The sequence below is a fragment of the Vanessa atalanta genome, chromosome 18 (genome assembly GCF_905147765.1).
Source record: "Vanessa atalanta chromosome 18, ilVanAtal1.2, whole genome shotgun sequence".
Taxonomy (NCBI): Eukaryota; Metazoa; Arthropoda; class Insecta; order Lepidoptera; family Nymphalidae; genus Vanessa; species Vanessa atalanta.
In genome coordinates, this window is record NC_061888.1 from 7296164 (window position 1) to 7319233 (window position 23070).

General features: G+C 30.2%; 1 protein-coding gene across 5 annotated transcripts in view; it reads left to right on the top strand.

The window, feature by feature from the left end:
* Positions 1–23070, top strand: part of LOC125071051 (hypoxia-inducible factor 1-alpha) — an 89433-nt gene that overhangs the window by 26980 nt on the left and 39383 nt on the right. For all 5 annotated transcript variants that reach the window (XM_047681112.1, XM_047681113.1, XM_047681110.1 and 2 more), the window contains exons 3-6: positions 1500–1669; positions 6513–6683; positions 10187–10428; positions 12230–12336. In XM_047681112.1, coding sequence (XP_047537068.1) covers positions 1500–1669; positions 6513–6683; positions 10187–10428; positions 12230–12336 — 690 coding nt within the window. The remainder of the gene's footprint in view (positions 1–1499; positions 1670–6512; positions 6684–10186; positions 10429–12229; positions 12337–23070) is intronic.

Sequence of the window (23070 nt, forward strand, 5' to 3'; positions counted from 1 at the left end):
GCTTTTATTGATTTGAAGTACCTAAATTATAGGGACATTGATAATTTAAGCAATATTAATCGTTTTTGATATCACCAAAGTGCAACCAACCTTGAGATATAAGGTGTTATATCTCTTGTGCCTGTAGATACAAACACATACCCATCAAACCAGAAGACAACAATACTGTATTGCTGTTTGGCGATGGAATTGGTGGTACTAGTACTACACGTAATATACATTAGACCTCTTATAAATGTATAGCTAACCCCTTCAATATAACCTATTAAGTTGAAATTTTGCCGGTTGTTTAGGTAAAAATAATATTAAGGAATAAAATTTTTAGATATTTTATTAAGTTTTTAACAATGTAAAGAAATAATGATACTTAAATACTTGTTACAGCGTTTTAAATTCGTTTTGTTCAGTCTGGGTATATTTTCCTCAAGCTACAGCAAACCACAACTTCCGATTTGTTTAAAACGTTGGCACGCGTCAGTGCGACATTTTATAATGCAAAATTTACCACAATATGTCGTCAGCTCGTCGGGACCAAATAATTGAATTAATTTATAATATTAATATTCAAACGGCTTATGCACACATTTATGTGTTAAATATTACACTTGAAATCAGTACAACGTCTATAGCATTGTACGGTTTTGAACTGTACTATATACTTAATTTGAACGATAAGACCGATTTGTACATACTTCTGGAACATTTGTGTATGTTATTTTATTTGCTATAATGTATATTTTTAAATAGATATAATTTTTTAATAGATATAATCACGACGACAAATGGCCATATTATCTCTACAAATATCTGTTATGTATAGTGGACGAAACCACTGTGAAAATTACGATAACTCGGTTGGTTAAGAAAACCATTTTCGAGTGAGTGAGTTTGAGTCTTAATCTTCTCTTCAAAAGAAGAGGTCTTCTAGCACAGCAGTGGAGTTTTTACGAGTTACTTCTTCATTAATTTTTTTTTCCTGCAATAATGTTTACCAGTTAACAACCATTACTCAATATACAATAACGACACCGTATGAGCGCGTGCATCAAATATATAAGTTCAACGTCTTACATAATAACGAAGTCGAAAATAGAAAGGATCATTCCATTGAAGCAGCAATGACCTATTTTATAACGAAACCAATATTCACTTGTCTTTATCTAAAGTAATTGTTTATTTAATATGTACCTTATATAATTAACGTAAAAGTATTGTTAATCTTATACGAATTTCACGCGAATCAAATTAAATGAGTACACACTTGTTAGCTTAAAGAAATAAAATACAACTTTATTTGAGTGATTATGATTTGTACAGTAACTAGTTTTAGTTCTTATTTGTATATATAGTTAAGGCCTTGATGTTAATAATTCTTATGTAAATAAATGAATCAAAATATTTGAGTGGTGTTTAGATATGGTTGTATTTCTTTAGTATATTTTCTTCAGTATTATGACAAGAGCAAAAAAAATTTAAAACACGGTTGATTTTTCTTCCAGTTCCCGAAGACAAAGAGGCTCCAACACTGCAAAGTCCAAAAGGTCTAGAAGAAGTACAATCCGAGCTCTCCTATATGAAGGCGTTGGATGGCTTCGTACTAGTTTTATCACAGCAAGGCGACATTGTTTACTGCAGTGATAATATTGCGGAACATCTTGGTGTCTCTCAGGTAAGGAGTAGATTTGATTTAATTTTTACAGTCTCGTGATTCCAGATGTTTTTTGTAAGGCATACTAAGCATTAAATGTTTGAGCTATGTTGGAGACTAAACTAACTTAAAAGTTGACCATCTCGGCTACTTTTACATCATTTTGTACCTAAGCAATAAAGGCTTCTAATTAGCTACAGAGTGTATAGGTTCAGGAAAAATTCCGGGCGTTTCGTACAGTATTTAAAACACCTGTCCTAATCGAACTTCGTTCACCGAAGCTAATCTCAAGGACTAGCCAACTTCCCGGGAAATATAATAAAGAATATGTGATTCCTCACTACCATTGTCAGATGGGACGGCGACTGAAATGCCTAGAGAAATCAGGAGTACCAATGACTTTAAATATTTTCCAAGAACTGCTACTCAGTATTCACTGGCAGAAAAACCCATTCATTTTAATCTCGTGATCTTAACTTTTAATTTAGTATTCATACCAATGAGGCAATATTAAAATTACAACAGTCTGTAGTGAGTAGGTATTTAAGTATAGCTGTGTACGTATCCCACTGCTGGTCCAAGACAGTTTATCTTGAGGAGAAAGCTTGGGGTTATTACACCGAGACTCCTACGCAGACATTTTACATTTATTGACATCGATTGAAATATCTCTAGAATATTTATCTTCTGTTGAAATCACTTTCAAATTTTAAATTGCATTTAACACACCTCTGTCAATGAATAAGTCATTCTAAGAATATCGTCTCGGTTACGACGGTATAGCATTTGATTATTTTATCAATTTGGAGTTTTTCCGCTCAACGAGCATTTCAACGTCAACATTCTATCGACCTGATAAACAATTCTCACTTATGTTGAAAATGTATAATTTATATTTAAAAAAAAATATATCAAAATTTGCTCAGGAGATAAATATCCTTGCGCTTAAGTAACTAACTCCTGTTGCGTATTGTAGTATTTCGGATTTTTTTTTTAAAGTAGCAAAAGCCTTCCTTGTTAATGTCATGAAATATTCCGAATAACTCCCAACCCGTGTGTAAATTTTTATCGATTATACGATCGGACATGACTAAACACACGCTTAATATTTTATGGATAATTGTATTTTGCCAAACAATAGCCAAAAATTAGCTTAAAGCGTATTGTAATATATTTATAAGGTCCTCGAATTCAATGCTGCAAATCGACCAATGCTCCTTGCATTCTAATAATGTACTTTACGTCATTGAATATGTTTGTAGCAACACGGAAAATCCAGACATATTTTGGTTATTTCGATGAATACAAGGGATATTGTGAACATAAAATAGCGCATTATAACGCTTACAAACACAGTAAAACTTATTCTTCAGCAAAAATTAAAATATGTCCATTGGTCGCGAATTGAAAAGTATTTTTCTATGATAGGCATTTTTTTTTATATCAAATTTCATCGTAGTTTCATTTTATACTAAATTAACACGATAACAATTCATTGTTTATTAAAATACAGATATTGAATTATAATTTTTAATCTTAATTATTTGAATATTAAAGTTGTATCCATTTCATTGTAAATCATATTCCAATGACAAATATAATATTAACCAATGATAGTCATGCAATTAATTTGAACATAAATTTTAATAATACAGTCGCATCGTAATATCTTATATATTAAAAGCATAAGCCGATTTTTGTCCCCGTGATTATGGGGCAATAGCTGCAAATAAAAAATCTCGGTTTTGATTCATTCATTTTGATGAGATCCGGTCGTAGATGTGCAGAAAAATAAAAATATGATGGCATTTTGCTAAATTGTTACGAATTTATTTAATTGAAAAATAAAAGATTAGATTATAACAAACAAATAAAAACGTAAACAAACAGTTCTAAATGAACTAATCTATATTTGATATTAAAAAATTCACTCAAAAAAGGTTTCATCATTATGGCGCCAAATGTAGATGAGTGACTTGCGGTTTACAATGAAATTATATATATACAAAAACAAAACCTGTCATATAATTATTATTACACAATGCATTTATAAAAACATATAAAAATTTAGCCCATATATAGTATTGGAATATAATATAAGGATATATAGAAATACTAAAATGTGATAAAGAAATGTGAAATACTTAATTCAGGTGTAATACCCCATTGCTGATCTTAATCAGAGGTTGTGGACTTAAATCTGAACAAGCACCACTAATGCTTAGGTTAACTTAAGTAACGAATGTTTGCCGTCTTTCGGAATGAAATTATGTTTGGCGTATATATTTGTAATAGAATCAGTTTTCAGTTGTTATGTATACATTTTTATTTTTTAGTAAGTAAATAATATAAACGAATATAAAGCAAAATAAATTCGACCATCCCATCGCAACAGTGCCTCATTCGAAAGTAATGAAATTTAATTGTAATGTATGAGTACCCTAAACTTAAACGTACAACAAATCCTTTCAATGATTACTGAAACGATAATTCAGATTGATATGTCGCTTTGATAAGCATATTTCAATACAGATTATAAATTTGTTTTTTTTTTTTTCTTATCTCTGGCGTGTAACTAAGCTAGTTGAGCGCAAAAAATTCTGCAATATCACGTTTAATAGAGAAGACACGTAAGAGATTAATTCGTTTCAAATGATTAATGTTTTTATAATCTGTTTACAAATTATAATAATTTGTAGTGTCTTTTTTTTATTGACTTGTTTAGGTCTTCAATTTAAAAAATAGTTCTTGAGTATATAATATTTAAATTAATTATGAATAGTAATGATAACAGCTGCCAACAACAATTTCAGTTTTTTTTTTTTTTTTTAATTAGTAATAACTAGAAGAATAACTAGAGACATATTATTTCAGCCCCTAATTAATAACTGAATATCGGAATTAATAAGTAAATTATTCATTTAAATAAAACTGCTTCAAAACGCCTTTAGACCGAAAGCTTCTCGGTCAAAGCGTTGCACACACAGAAGCGACTTCCGCCTTCACCTTCTGACTGACTGTCATCTTCCCCAACCCAAAGCAATTATCACATTGTCTTGCGAAAGAGTAAATATTAGTCTCGCAAATATATACAAAAGAGATGCATTATCGTCTAGTATAAAAATGATAATAAAATTAGTGGAAGAACTAAAATTATGAGGCCTATCTACTGGCATATTAAGGAACTGACGGATTAATATTTATTAAACGGTTAGTGGCGTATTAAGAATTCTACCACACGTGTGGACTAACTGACCGAACTTGAATTTGCACTTACAGTTAGATGTTAAGTACATGTTTTGATTATTGATTCTTGTAATAAATGCCATTGATGATTTAGAAAATTTCCTTTTAAATTTTTAAGGAACACATTGTTTTAATTAGGAAATAACAATAAATTTAATCCTTTAAGTTCTAATTTCGATAATTTCATATTTAAGTTTATGATTTGTTTGTCAACATAATTGTAATGTCAATATTAAATTTTATAATAAAATGAATTGATTTAAATTTATTCTTAGTAAGTCTTTGTTCAGAATATTTACATTTCAATACACGGAATATCAATTTTAAGCAAAAATACGCTAAATATCGCAAGTGTATGCCAATTGATATGCTACAAAAATGTTGTTACGCTTAAATTTCTATCCTTGAAAATATCGTTATATGTTTAAACCTGAGTGAATCGTAGTTTTTATTTTCTGGCGATAATAAAGCGCTACCACGCCGCTGCGCGTTCAAAGTGTGCAATAATATTTTGTATCCGTTACAAAAATAAAATAACCTCCCATTCAAATGAAGGCCCCTTTTTATTATTTATGATCGGCTTAAATGTTATAGATCAATTCGATCGATAGAAATTTTAATAATAAATACAAAAATATTTTGCAAGACTTCTGATAGATTTTACGATTAAATTTTTAAACTATTCTTTTGCAGCTATAATATAATCTATGGTTGATGATATACAAACTTCTTAGTTTCCTTACAGCCTGGTATATAAATATACATAAACTATATAAGAGAGCAAGGAAAATATGTTTTTCGATTTATAAAATATCAGCAAATTAGATATATCGTACCGTATGTATGTTGTGCTTAACTTAATACACTCATTGTCATCCACGATACATTGTGGAAAATTCGACTCGTATACGATAGTATTATTTTAAATTATGAATTATAATAATCGTTTATAAATATTTATAAAATTTACCAAAGGTCGATCCAAATGTTGGAAAAGAGTAACTACTGAGCTTCTTTCCGGCTCTTCCCAGTAGAATCTACATCACGAACCAATGGTCGTTTAACTTTTAATACAGTTAACAAAAATGACGATCCAAGAGTGCTTATAAAAACCTACTTAAACAAAATATATGTTGATTCTAACAGAATAACCAATTATGTTAGATGTTACATTGTCGGATAGATATGTCTCTTTTTGAGCTGAATATATATAAATAGATAAGATATATATTTTTATATTACATTACATTAGCAGCCTGTAAATTTCCCACTTCTGGGCTAAGGCCTTTGAGGAGAAGGTTTGGAGCATATTCCACCACGCTGCTCCAATGCGGGTTGGTGGAATGCACATGTGGCAGAATTTCGTTGAAATTAGACACATGCAGGCTTCCTCACGATGTTTTCCTTCACCGCCGAGCAAGCATTGTAAACACAAATTAAGCACATGAAATTCAGTGGTGCTTGCCTGGGTTCGAACCCGATATCATCGGTTAACATGCACGCGTACTAACCACTGGGCGATCTCGGCTTAAGATATATATATATATATATATAAGATATATATAAGAGACTATTATTTAAAACAAATTATAAATATATTTATTATTAAATTTTACAGATGGAGATCATGGGCCAAAGCGTTTTCGAGTTCAGCCACCCATGCGACCACGATGAGATCCGTGAAGCATTACGTGCGGGCCACGACGGGAAGCGGGACTTGCTCCTACGCCTCAAGTGCACTCTCACCAGCAAGGGGAGAAATGTACACCTGAAGTCTGCTTCCTATAAGGTACATGAAACTCACTGGAATAAAGAATCCCTTACTTGTAAACCGTAAGAAACGTTTCGAATAATTGTCTAAGCCTTATTTTCTGAACGGTATATGGCTATCTCATTAAGTATTGAGCTTGGTGTTCTAATAAATATTAGGATTTAAGAAGCTATCTTTTTTTATTAATATTTAGGCTATGAAAAACTAACAGTTGACAATAGTAGATCTAGAACCGAAAATTGAATTTGAATTTTGATATTCAATACGCGTCTCAACAACGATTTTATCCCATGTGATCCTAGTAACATTCAACATCATGTTACTTATTTTTTTTAAAAGAAATATTATGCTATTATTACAGGCCGCTAATGTATAATTAAAAATATAATTTGACAAAGTTAGTAGATCCTTCTCGGAAGAATATATTACTTGATTGATAGGAATGTTTAGTGTTAATATTCGTTGAAGGTCATACAGGATCCATAGATATACGATTATTACATATAAATCGTTTTTGATTGAAAACGAATAAGTACTGAGAACCGGTGGTAGCTATATATATAAAAAAATATGGTGAAAAGTACTTGTTGAATAAAATATATTTTGATTTAATATTTAACCGAATGTAAATCGTCATATTGAAATTACCCCATTCACATTTAAGACGTGATCCTTGACCACATTACGTAAAAAGTTCGTTTTGCGATATTTAACAATTAAATTGTCTTTTTTTTTTATTACGAAGGAACAGATGTGATGTAATCCATTACCAAAAACCCATGTCCGATTAATCTCAAAACGAACAAAAAAGTTGTAATCACTTGTGACTGTGTATTCTTTCATTTAGGTAGTAATGCAATGAAAAATACAAATTAAATGACGAAAATTAATAACTATATATATTTGGTGAATTATAACATGTATTTTCTTACATTTTTTTAAAATAAGTTTAAATATAATACGTGGATTTTAAAAGAAGAGCTTTACATCCGCTAGGTATTTCGTGACTGTTAATTTGTTTAACAAAACTTCCAATGAATTTCTGCTACATGTTAATCATCTACCCCATACTGGAGCAGCGTGGTAGAATTAAAATAAACTTGCATAAAAAGAGTCTCAGTCAGCCCTTTCTCAGCTGTAGATTTTTATAGACTTGGAGTCTGTTAAGATCCACCAAGATAAGATGTTATTTTTACAAGTACCAATTTAAGACCTATTCTTGACAACATGGTTTGACCAAAAAATTTTATCCTAAGCACAACATAAGTATGGCACAGACATTACTAAAGTAACCGAAGCTTTCTTAGACATTCATCATGAGCAATGACTAAAATAATATCTGACTAAGACTGGATTAATTTAATCGTACAGACAGTACAAAAAATACAAATTAGATTAGATTTGTTTATTATATTTTTTACTTATTATAATGTATAACAAGCATTTTATGTACATATGTAAATTATATAAGGTAATCACGCGTCGAAAATACGTTGGTCATGCAATTATTATCGATATGAATTTGATTTGTCATCATAAAAGATTATTTTACCCGGAGAAATAATCGAACGAACAATAGAAGTACAAAAACTGTTAATAATTTTACGTATACAATGTATATGTAATTGTAAATGAGATAATAAGATATATAAAGGTAACCGAGAACCGAAATATAAAACAAATAATGTAAAGCTATTTTAAAAGAGGTTTTTTTTTTAATTTTTGAGATACGCGGTAACGTACGAACAAATACTTAGCGGCTACTTAACAGAACATTGTACAGATATCGCTAATACTGATAAAGCAATAACATTTTTTTAATCAGCAATATTTGACTAATTATTATTGTTATGTGATTTAATTATTCAAATAGTGACAAAATAAATTAAATATAAACAAGGAGTGGATACCATTCTATGGCCTGTAGCCTATATAGGTAAAACTACATTTTTAATATAATATCGTCAAGCCTTAAAAAACCATTACTAATACCATCGATATTACACAAGTCATAGAAAACAAAATCAAAATATACTTTATTCAAGTAGGCTTTTACAAGCACTTTTGAATCGTCATTTCACAAATAAATAGATTCTACCAAGAAGAACCGGCAAGAAACTCAGTAGTTACTCTTTGTCAACACTTAAATATACAGTCGTGTTAGTTGAATACAATTATATATGTATGTAATATATCTTGCCTGGAAGTCAACAAGTATTAACTCCACGCTTTTTTATCATCTGTATAATCTTGTATTGAATAATATGCCTTCTTTACCAATGTGTTTTCTACATTTTTTATGAAAACGACAAAGTTAAAAATTACCAGAAGTTAGGGTTATTGACATTGACCCTTTTAGCACCAGACCATATATTTTTTTCTTTAAGTAATATATTTAATGGTAAGAACAAAATACATAACACTAAACAATGTTATCAAGTCGCACATATACGTTTTATATTACAACAGTGCTCATTATGGGCACTTGTAATTCAATGCAGGCGTTACACATGTGATACTATTTAACGCATTACAAACACAATAATTCGCTTTTGTTTCGACTCGATTATTAATGCTTATTGGTTTTGCCGAGGTCTGTAACTACTTCTAATATTTGGTACCATGAAAAGAGTAAAATTTCATATAACTTTCTAGATATTTTTACACTGAGGTGTACATTAAGAAAAAAAAGGTGTATTTTGTTGTTTAAAATTAATGTATAACTTAAATTGAGAGAAGGCTTTTATAACCTTTTTTCGTTTCGTTTCGTTATTCCTGTTATAAAGTCTATGTGTAATCGACGTCTGTATCACAAATCGAAATTGTATTAGTAAACAATTATTAAATATACGAATCTAATAGACCCACGAACTATATCACAAAAGTATTGTCTGTATACACATTTACAATATAATTGTCCATTAGAGCTATTCTAGTAACTTCTAAGCGATTTTTCTAACGACCAACCAGTTACTACAATTACCTTAGATTGAAGCAATTTTCAACGTACATATATATTTTAAACTGTTATTGTCATTGATATATAACATTATTTCATGTATGATATGAGACTTGAACTAACTGCGTAGTAAGTGTATGTCAATATGTGCTTATTGTTCGTTTTTTAAAGCTACATTTTAATAAGTCTAAAATAGCACTGAGTACAATTTGAACGAGGTTATTTTACGTGGCTTACAGCATAGTGAAATGGTTAAAATCGTCACGTAAGGAAAGAACGTTATACCCCTCCAGACTTTTCTCTCTGTTTCTCTTTCTCCGTCTCTTTTTATTATATACTTTTTTAAATAAAATTACTTTTTGTCCTTTTTTTAATTCACACGCGATTTTTAATAAGCAACTTCGTTCCAATGGGGGGGGGATCTAGGCTCCTACGTCACATCCTTTTTTTATTAAATATAAAATAAAATTATTAATTCGCTGCTGGATAAAATTGATTAAGTTATCTTATATACTAATAGTATATTTTCGTAGCGTTCTACTAATATATTTCAATTCAACAGGTCATCCACGTCACCGGCCACATGCTAACCTCGTCCGAAGAGAAAGCCAAGGAACAAGAGCGTAGTACTGATTCAGAGGATGAAAAGAAAGGCAATGAGATTAAGAAATACACCAAGTCCGGCGCCCTTGTGGCTGTCGGTCGTCCGATACCTCATCCTTCTAATATCGAAGTACCACTCAACAGCATGACCTTCTTAACAAAACACAGCTTGGATATGAAGTTTACGGACACTGATGAGTGGTAAGTTGTAATGTATTTTTTTTTTCGTAATATTATTTATAATAATATTCGTAAATAATTGTCGTAGTGAATATAGTATTCGATATTATTACTTCCAATACATGGTTCAAAATATTGTGACCATGTTGTCATCATCTAAATTTATAATGGAAAAATCGTTAATTCTTTTTTTCTTTAGCATTTTTATCAAAAAAAAAAAAAATTCAATAGTGTTAAAAAGCAAGTAAGCTTTTTGTTTCTGTCAAAGTAGTTTATCTTAGAAATTTTCTATAATAGAATCTGTCGCGATATCTGTAAGAATATCTTTGAATAGTATAAACAAACTCATATACTTAGTTTGTTTATACTTATCAAAGATATTCTTACATATTATTTAAAAATAAATACTTGTAAAGCATTTCACAATTACCTACTAACATAAACAAAGCTATAAATATAACAATAATATGATATATTACATAATTATGATGTACAGCATCATCCAAAGCATAAAAATATTGTAAATATTAAAATATCACTGCAAGCGAAATGAGATAAACAGAAAAAAACCACTAACAAACCAAAACACGACTAAAAAAGTTATAAAAGACGTATTTTTTTTTAATTTGCTGTTGTTGTTTGTTTTTAGTACCAAATAAAATGATTTAATTAAAATTGTATTTAGTTAGATATTTAATAAAAAAATACATCTCTTTTTTCCAATGAATCCAAAAGTTAATTGTAACTTGTTGAGAGAAAACAAACAGATTTTATCCTCGACAGATGTCTACTTAGTTCAAAACAACGCTAAAAGATGGCGCTGAACAACAATAGAGTTCAGTTATTACCTGGCAAAATTTAGGTACTGGTCTGTCCGCTATGTTTCGACCTTCAGATCGCTTTACTTAACTTGGTAGTATAATATCAACAAAAATATCACCTTCAAATGTATTTTGTAGGTTAAACATGATACGGATTTCGCGGTTTTGTACTTTTGTACTCGGTACATGATAAAGAACGGATCTTGGATGTGTTGTGATGCTTTGGGAAGTGTTGTGTTTTGTGATTATTTGTGGTGATTAAAAATTGTGGCGTTGAAAAATAATATTTAAGAGCTTGTGAACTAAATTGGCGGTGATGGCGGGTTTTTTAAATTTAGCCGTAAGTAGATTTTGTAGAGTTCACAATAGAAACATCTGGTTATTGCAATCTTAGCTTCGAAATTGAATAATATTATATGTTTATGATGTTATGTTTATTTAAATTCCCATGAAAGGTAATTGATACGCCAATAGGTCATTCAAGGTTAACTGCAGGTACCGGTAAACATAACCTAAACAAATATTAAGACTAGGTCACATTGGGGATGACCTTTGATATCATCATGGGATCTTTCTATAATATTTGAATATATCGCTTTTATTTATACATACATACAAATAAGTATTCACTTTAGAAAATTAAATTCTTAAATATATAATATAAAATATTTTGTTTAGTTTTAATACCAGTGAACAATTATACATTAATTAAATATTTTCATTTATATTGAAAATTAGTTACCTGCGAAATATTTCAAATTAATGTTCGGAGCATGGAATTAGAAATAATATTAGGAAAATAATTTTAGAGATAAGCACCTACAAAAAATTACAAGTTAAATTCATATTTTTGTGGATTTTGTACATATAAAAAAAAATATAATGATCAGGATCACATATAATCAAATTTCACAACAATTCCTGAGGTTTAGAATTTACCATAGATTTTTTTTGTTATCTTCCAAGCAAGTAAAAGTATTTTTTTTTATTTTTTGTTGCAGCTTAATGAAAACGCTGGGCTACGATACGGAAGAATTGGTAGGTCGTTCCTTATACGACTACCACCACGCAGCCGACAGCGCGGCTTTGGCTCAGCAGTTCAAATCATGTAAGTACATACATAATTACCTATTTATTGAAAAATAGACCTAAGTTAAATAATAGTGCAACCTAATGCTAAAGGGTCAATAACCCTTAATAATAATAACTTTTGGTGATTGGAATAGAAATAATGAACATATTTTGGCGGTTTTCACATATTATATGCATTTTTGTATAATATTGTTGTTATTAGTAATTTTACGCTTATCGATGCCGATTCAGTGTAAATTAATTTATTATTCTTCACATGATTTGACAAATGTACTTTGGATAGATGTAATATGTAGACATTTAATTTAAAAATATTTTTCTAAGCATTGATAATTATTTATTTGAAAAATATTTGGCGTTTGTGCAAAATATTCTAAGGCGTGTAGGAAAGCAAATAAGTTTTATATAGATGTTATATAAATAAATAACATACTGCGCTCTCAGTATTATGTCGCTTTTTTATCATTCGTAGTGTCGTAAGTATCGTAATTCTTTAACAAAATGTGGAGGCAAATATAATATTAAATATTAGCGCCATCTGTATCCTGTGTTTGGAACTTTTTTTCTCTAACGTTATAAGTTATAGTCGACATTTAGTACAACGTAGATGAAATAGATGGCAGGCAATGTTATCATTTGTATTAGTCACGTATTTTTTTGTTTGTAGTTGCTGTAAACAAATATTATGGAATACAGCTAAATACAAATGACAATCATTTAACGACTGTTTGCGCAATTATTTCATTTGATTTAACCTCAGACATATTGTGTAAGTGTTTCGTAAATAATTACTTTACAACGCGCCTTTTAATAATATTATATATACATAGAACATTGTCATATATTTAAGACAACCAATTTAAAATTAAAATATAATCAGGTAGTAAATATAATATAAGTAAAACATAATGATAACAAACATACATCATTAGATGGAGCCGTGGTATGTGAAATCATTATTTATATAAAAGCCGGATGCGTTTTTGCTCTTGGCTAATAGCCACAAGCACCAATTTAAGTATTTAGATATTATTCCATAAACAACTTACACGTGCAAAAATTAGACATAAATTTTACATCACTGTAAAAATAATATCTTGAAAACTGAGGCACGTTGGAAAAAATCACGATAAAGCGCTATATATATTTTGAATAACATTGTCAAATATACTTTGTAAATCAGAATCTTAGGCGGATTTCACACTTTTGCATGATGTAAATTCACGCCGCGATTTTAGTGTGTAGTCAGCGTAAAAAGATAAGCTCTCTCTCCATAGTCGCATCTTTCGGCGCTCAATTTACTTGCACTATAGTCGTATTAGTGACACTGCTATACTTTTACTAACAATTTAAAATTAAAGCGCTTTGCCTCACTAAACGTTTATTGAGAATATTTAAAATGTATTACTGTTTTTAAGCAGCGACTGTGAATGCTTTTACATTGAAGCTAGGTTCACATTCCGACTCGCAACGATAAACAAAGTGCGAACATGCAGAAAACACGCGAACGCTCTGCCAAATCCATCCAAATTCATTCGTGTTATTTCACGCCTGTTTATGGCGCTAGTAGTGTTTTGCATTACGACTGAAGTATGTCTCAAATATAGATATACTTCACCTTGTTTATAAACATTGGTCGGTACTGATTGTTATAGTTTTAAATGAATGATAAAATTTTGATAAGACATAAAAATATTTTTCTTTTCGTATGATGTAACAATGTTTTGTTTATTTTGTACGTGTTTTAAATGGACGAACTTTTTAAGAAATATGTATACAAGATAAGAACATTAGATACTTACGAATTGTGTTATGAAGGCGATGTTTTAGCAGATATTCTAAAGTAAACTACGACCATGGAGAACAAAAAAATACCTAATTATACTTATATAATATTTAAAGTTTGGATTTTGATGATTCCACTGAATTTAAAATTTTATTTAGGTACTATAGTAAGTAAATATTACAATGAAGTATAAAAATCTAAAATATAGAAATACTTAATTAATAGTAACTACAAAAATATCTAAATGATAACAGCATCTCATCTTATTTTACATGCACGGAAAACAATAAACACTATTGTTATATACATGTATACTTATACTCTATTTCAACCATAACAGGAAAAAGCTAAATAAACAACATTTGACAGCAAATTGACGCGACATTGGTCGAGAGCTTGATTAATCTATGATATTCACCATGGATTTTCGTAAAATGGCGTTTTGAACGTCGACATAACTGTTATATGAAATTTGGAAGTAAAATTAAAGTGAAAATAAGTAATTACGTGTTATAGTGTTGTTTTATAAGTAAATATATAATAACCATAAACTCTCAGTAGTGCACAATATAGCTGAGTTATTAGCAAATCGCATAAAATACGTAACTGTAAGGATCGTTTATCTTTTTTCCTACTTCTATTGGAATAGACTATAATTATTTTTTGGTTATTATTGGGAAAATTATAACATAATTATGTTTTATGATTTATTTTTAATTCATCTTAAAACATAATCATGTTTATTTAATTAAGCTTATAATCCTAACTGACATGTAACAAGTAAGATAATTTATATTTATTTATTTATTTATTTATTTATTTATTTATTAAGATCCTCCAGGAGTAAATACATCAACACAATATTAGTAACAATAACAACATATAGGGATATAAAAGGAGCTTACACGATAAAAATATGTACATTTACAAATTTAAACATATTATGCTAATTGAAAAGTTACAAAAAAATAAAATAAAAATATACTTAATAAAAAACAATAAGCAAAAAAAAAGAGTTAAAAAAAAATAGATAACGAAACAATAACAATCAAATGGCTAATAATTCTGACATTTTCTTATGGAACTTAGATAAAGAGTCACCAAATGGATCTAGGGAGGCACTGTGCTCGTTTAAGATTTTACAAAAACGTACCACAGGTGAGTTACTTCCTAAAACGGTTATACGAAAAGGTCTTACTAATGGCGCAATCGGTTTTCGTGGGTATCTAGCAGGAACATTTAAATTTATTCTTGAAACTAGAAAAGAATTATCATATAAACTATTTATAGCTTTATATAAAAACGTTAAATCTAGCATGTCACGCCGTTGACTTAAGGAAATAATTTTGAAGTACCTTAGTCTTTCATTGTAGGTAGGAAGTAATTTGGCTTTACCTAAAGAAAATGTGCGATGGTAAAGAAAACGTTTTTGAATTCTCTCTAGTCTTAAACAGTGAGTCGCGTAATGTGGCCTCCAAACAACACTTGCATATTCCAAAATGCTCCTGACAAAACTGTTGAACAATATGATCTTAGTTTTTGGATTTCGAAACAGTTTACCGTTTCTGATAACGAAACCTAACATTTTAGATGCCCTGCTAATTATGTTGTCCATATGTGATATAAAAGTTAATTTTTTGTCAAAGATCACCCCAAGATCCCTAATCGTATCTACAGAATTGATATGATTGCCAGCTATATATATATATATAGCTATATACATATAATGCGTACTAATCTCATTATAATTTCTAGTGAAAGATATCCATGAACATTTATCTGGGTTGAGTTTCATACCATTATTTTGACACCAGTTATACAATTGTGTTAAATCATCTTGTAAAAGGATTGTATCATTTGAATTCCCAATGATTTTTAGAAGTTTTACATCATCAGCGTACAAATATGGGGTAAATATTTAAGAGAACTAATTAGGTCGTTTATGAATATATTGAATAATAACGGGCCTAAGTGTGAGCCCTGTGGAACTCCAGATATTACTTTGCGTTTACTAAATTGAAAACCGCTGGCAACAACATAAAAATGTCTGCTAGTAAGATAAGACTCGAGCAATCCTAACAGTGGCCCTGTGAGACCACAAACGGACAGTTTTAAAATAAGAGCAGAAAATGGCACAAGGTCAAAAGCCTTACTTAGGTCAGTATAAATAACATCTACTCTTTTATTTCTATCGACAGATTCAAATAAAATTTCTGAGAAATTTACTAAGTTCGTACATGTAGACCGTCCAGCAACAAAGCCATATTGATGATTACTGAATAAGCATCTAACATGGTTGTAAATATATGGGTAAATTAATGACTCAAACACTTTTCCAAATATCGAGAGAATCTAAATGGGCCTGTAGTTTTTCACATTATTTTTCTCACCACTTTTGAAAATGGGAACTACTTTTGCAGTCTTCCATTTCGAAGGAAATATCCCCAATCGTAGCGAAGTGTTGAATATAATTGTGAGGGGCAGAGCAAGATTTGATGAGCATTTTACTATGTAAATTGGGGGAATGTTATCAGGTCCAGAACTTTTATTGCTATCCAAGCACTTTAATTTTTCTAGAACCTCGGATTCTTTCAATTGAATTATCGCTAAACTGCTATTGATTCTACTGTCCAAGGTTTTAAGAATATTATCAATATTATAGGAAGGTACTTTATTTTCTTCATAAACTGATGAGAATTGTGATGCAAATAAATCACAAATACTTGGGCCATCACTCGCTATAACTTCATTTCGCCACATAGTTGCTGGATAAGTGCTAGCTTTGTTGTTTTTCTTTCTTTTTATATACGACCAAAAATACTTAGTATCAGATTTAATTTTCTCTTCCGCGAATTTATGATACGAATTATAGCACTCCAGTGATAGCTTGTCGCATCTTTTCTCTAAAATGGACAGTGACACCCCATCCATAGGGTTTTTATATTTCTTAAATCTTATTCTTATCTTTTCTTTTATTCTTTTAATGAGAGCTTTGTTGAACCATGGGGGGTACTTAAAATTGTTTTTAACAGTTATGTTAGGCGTATGAAGTTCTATGGAATTTTGTATAATAGCGTAGAAGCAGTTAACCATTTCATCTATATCATTAATCTCTGCAAACGTTTCGACCCAATTTACGTTGCTAAGGAATTCATTTATTGATTATATAAAATAATTATAAAATAATTATATAAAATAATTATATTTCTTTGTGTTAAGATTTTTATTCAGGTTTTTCTGCGAATTATGTTCTAGATCAATATTGATGTTAAGAGGTGGATGTAGTGGATCTACTCGACTTAATTCTTTTGTTGAAGGGTCAACTGTGAGAGTCATTAATTCATCATTAAAGAAAACCAAGTTCAAGATTTTATTCATATGGTTTTTTACACGATTAAATTGACTGAAACAGTTTGTGTGAGAGAAATCTATTAAAGATTGAGCTAAGATGGTAGTGTGGTATCCACCGAGGGGACTTTCAGCCAAGTTCCAATCGATACAACTTAAGTTAAAATCTCCTATAATATTCAAACATTTATCCTACAAAAACTATAGTATAAATAGGTAATTAAATAACCGTTAAAATTCCGATCTATGTTTTCCTTCGAGAAATTAAATTACTACATTTGCAGCGATGTTAATAATTACCTATCCTACAATTAATATTTTCTACTTATTATTGCATATATCTTACCTTATCGTAAAATATAACTGTCGCCTTTCATGAAATTTAATGAACGAATCGGTTGATTTTAATATTCGCTACACGCATCACAGTCGTCCCCTAAACCTGTGGTAATAATGACTATCTTAAAAGCTTTTATGTAAGCTTTCGTACATGACACGCTTACCATGCCGCGGACTTTTGGGTTACCCTCGTAAAACATTTTACGGTTCGTGGACCTGTGTTGATGATGTAAAAAACCTAGATTTTAAATTTCTTACAGTTTATTTTATGTGTCTATAAGCAAAAGTGAATACATTACATCAGCTAGCCCAATAGCCCGTCTTACTTTGTTGAATTATAAAATATACAATCGATATACATTCATGATCGTCTCAATATGAATGAAAATTTGTAAATTATTTAACAAATACATTTATATATACATCAGAATTATTAACATCAAAATTTAAGGATACATAAAAATTTATAATTTATTTTAATAACTAATAATAATTATTTATTTTAACCTTATTAAATATTACACGGTCAATAACTCCCATAAAAGCTTCTAAAACACTTAAATGATAAATATCTAAGAAGATATGGCGTTAATATACATAATGGTAATTCAGAGGCAAAGTTAATGTACTATGAAATGTCTGCTTTTATATTGTAGGCATAACGTTCCTTCGAGGATGTTCTATTCTTCGGGACATTAGAGGGATCGTTTATGAATGGAAGCGTAGTATTATATTCGCACCGTTTGATACTTTTTTTTAATTTAACTATTCACCTGTGACGTCATCTATACTGGTAACTGGTGAATCACATCGAGCGACAGCTTAAGTTAAATTGCGTAGTCTTTTTTTAATAAATGCTTAAGATAATACCTGCGTCTCATCTCATACCTTGACATAATCCACTCATATACCAAGTTGTATGCGATTGAATAAGAAACATCCATATAAACAACTACCTATCGTACTCTATATATAACATATAATAACATTAGAATGTCTGTTTGTAATATTAAAATAAACACGCACATTACATTAACAGACTGTAAATTCCCCCACGCTGCTCTAATGCTTGTTGGTGGGATACACATGTGACAGAATTTCGTTGGAATTAGACACATGCAGATTTCCTCGCGATTTTTTCCGAGCATGAGATGAATTATAACACTCAAATTAAACACATGAAAATTCAGTGGTGCTTGCCTGGGTTTGAACCCAAAATCATCGGTTAAGATGCACGCGTTTAGAACGCGTTAACTGGGCCATCTTGGCTCTTCATTGATATTTAATTCCCTATTAAAATAACCACTATTTACTCAATGCATATGAATGTATACACTGTACATATACCAAAATAACATAATTTTTTTTAATTTTTGTCTGTCTGCTCCGGCTAATCTCTGGAACGGCTGGACCCATTTTGACGGGACTGTCACTGGTAGATAGTTGATGTAATAAGGAGTAACTTAGGCTCCAAAAATAACTTTTTTTGTTAAATTCAAACGTGCAAGAAGTCGCGGGCTAGTTCTAAAATATATTTTACGATGGAAACAAAAATTAATTTAAAACTATAAAGAAAATTTAACATATTTTTAAAAATACCTACCTCAGTATGTTTCTTTTTGTGGCCCGTTACCAGTAAAGATAATGATATATTTGTTTATGCTTATTAATTTTCAATGTTTATATAAGACGGTTTCTTACATATATATTATCATTAAATTATCCGCCTGAACGACCTTTATGTCTAGTACTATGAATCGCTTACAGTTACTTAGGGGTAAGATCGTTTTACCTAATCGTATGTGAAATAAATTGTCCCCTAACTCTTGTCGCGAGCGCGAATATGACACGTAAGGATAAATTGCTATGTGACGACTATTGCCTTTTAACCGACTTCAAAGAGGTGAAACGATCCACCTTTTTCCCAGTTTGCTTTTATATTGCATATTCTAAAGATTTTTATTTAATGCGTACATATAGGCATTTTTTTGTTAACTTAATCTATATTATATATAAAAGCAAAAACCACACTGATTAATCAAGAAATCGCAGAAACTACAACACTTACTAACTTGAAATTTGGCAGGTAGATTCCTTATATGGTGTAGACATGTGCTAAGAACAGATTTTACAAAACTCCACCCCTAAGAGGGTAAAACGGAGGTTGGAAGTTTGTGTTTTATTAATTTCGCCCGGGTAAAGCCGGTGGTTCAGGTTATTTATCAGAGTTTATGGTTATCTTATTGAAGTTATAAATGCGAAACATGTGCGTGTGTTTGTTGCTCATTCACACACATGTCGATTACATCGTAGAAAAATAGTAAAAAATATTATCGTGGAATGTTTAATTTGATAATAATAATGATTTATTTGTCATTGATTAATTTATACGTGATACTTAATCGCACTCGACTAAATCGTCGGATTATAATTTAATTTGGCATACATACAGATAACATCGTGTAATACAATAGGAGATAATAATAGGGTGTTTCTTATTATTCGTAAATAAAATCATTAATGTTCGCCGAACGAAAGCAAGCAGTCAGTTAACAATACCTGTAAAAATATGATTATTATTACCTTTGTTTTTGTTTCTGTAGTTCCTATACATCTAAGGTTTTCATAAATACGATTTGTCTCACAGCGGAAGTTTAATCTGTTTGATTACGAGTAATTTTCTGCAATTCTAGTTCTGAATCTCGCTCTGCACCCACATCCGTAGATCTTATGATATGAGTCTATTGTGCCATCATTTCTCATCTCATTAACTTTATCTTTCCAGCCAAAATCAAAGTTAAAATGAATTAAAGTTATGTTTTCAGATCGGGTTTTTCTGACAATTATATTCATAAGTTTTCAATTGTTAAATAATCACACAATGACATTTAAAAGCGCGTTATCGCAATTACATTTCTAACGAATCAAATCAAAATATACTTTATTCAAGTAGACTTTAAAAGTGCTTGACATTTGAATCATTTTATGGAATTGTCTTATATGTAAAGCTACCACCGCTTCGGCTTGTAAACTTGCCCGAGAGGAACTGGCAAGAAATTCAGTAAATAATCTCTTCCAATATTTGATCAACAAAGTTATGTCAATTAAATTTATATAAATTGCCGTATTTTTAATAATAATTAATGTTCGACTTAAAATAACATTATTGTCTGAATATTATTTGTCTATTATTGCAGTAAGCACTAATATCGTCGTACAATTAAAACGTAATTTAATATGAAACTTATATAATGGATAGTAAATACATTCTCATTTGACACACTATCATATATCGTAATAAACACCGATTTAACTTCCGTGTTTTTAATCATAAATAGACTATTCAAAGTATGAAATATAAATCACACTTCAAATGCTGCTATACAGGGTGTCAACTTTCAATTAACGAGACACAACGCGCCCACATAGCAACAGGTCATTCGCGTATGGAATGATCCATTCAAATTCATTGACGTCTTCCGTCGGACGTCACGATGGACGAAAACAATACATTTCGCAATTACTTCGAGCGTACTTAACAAATTAAATCAATAAACATTAATAAATAAACCGGTTTCACTTGTATTATTGTGTCAAGTATCGGTTTTGTCAGACCAAGTGTTGTCTATGTCAAACTCAACATCAAGAATAATGTCTATACATAAATCACGTATTCACGAAACATTCGCTTTTATAACATTAGTTTACATAATACGTTAGTTACAAAGAAAGTAATAAAGTTTATTTACCTTACAAACGATTCTACTCCAACAAAGAATGTATTGTAAAAGAAACAGAAAGAAACATCGTAATGTGCTCGGATAAAATTCATTTGTTATCCATTTCATTTCGCATAATAATATCTCTCGAGAGGCGGGAGTGCGGTCGGATCGTAACCGGTACAATGAGCGAAAAGCGTAATATATTTTTATTGCATAAAAGCCTTTACGTCTATTATAACGAAAGTACGCGTCACTTGGATAAAGGTTCTCGATTCGAAAATATATGCCGAGTTCACACAACACAAATAATAATTAAAAATCATGCAACCTTTTAACGCGGTGTTAATTAAAAATAAGCGTCGCCCACACACGCGATGACATAGAAAATGTAATTTCTACATATTTTGCACTTTTTTTACATCAGATTCTAATTTATTTGCACTTTAAATGTGTCGTGCATCGTTCACTGACAAACTTGCTACATTTGTGATAGGATTGCTGGAATTCGAAGTTTATATTTGATCCTACTCACACTATTGTATATTTAAGTTTTTACGCGGTCGAATTAATATTATTAAATATTACTATTACTTCAACGGTAAAGGTTACTTGGCGAGTTTCAGTTTTTATCATTGAACTATTTGTAACTCGGAATAAGTGAACGCCAACACGTGTCAATACTAACTGAATTATGGTCCTTTAGTTCCCTCGATAATAAGGTTCTTGAGCCGTTAAATTATATAATGTATCCGACGTGTCTCACATGTTCGTCCCAGAGGGCATGCAAACTGTAAATCTTGTCCTTATTTTTGACCTACTAGTACTTATACATAGGTACGTGGTCTATTTTAGATACAATATTAACATATTAAAGCAACTAATATATTTAATGTCATGCCCGCAAGAAGAAATTGTGTAAATAATAAATCCTTACTAATATACATATATATACATAGTTTTATCTGGGTTTGTTAGTTTTTCACGGAAAAACAGGCGAATGGATTTTAATGTAACTTCACAATAATATAGCTTATACATCAGAATATCACAAAGGCTATAATTTATAAAGATATTGTGTGAGTAAAGGTGTAGACGTTCAAGAGGTACAAACTAAACCATAAATAAATTTGTATTCAGAAATGAAACCTATTTAATTTTGACACTAGATAATTAACATGTATGTATGTAAGAGAATTTGGTTTTATTGTTCTGGAAAACAATCCGATATAATAGAACGGAGCGTTGGAAATAAGCTCGATTTTAATATATAGAGTGCCCATACTTTTCTTTTATGACCGTACAATAGCGTTACAGTCGTAAAACAAAGGCGGTACTCAAAAATATTTTAACATTCCCATATCCATAAAAGTATTTCTTTAACGACACAAAAAAACCTTCTGTTATTTAATAATTCTTTGGTAAAATAAGTTTCGAATCATCATCATCCAGTCAGACATAATTACATAAAAACCCATAATAAATGTGATTACGTAGGTACGTGGTAAGGTGTGTAATATTACAAAATCGCAGTCTCGTCAATCTTCATTAAAAATAA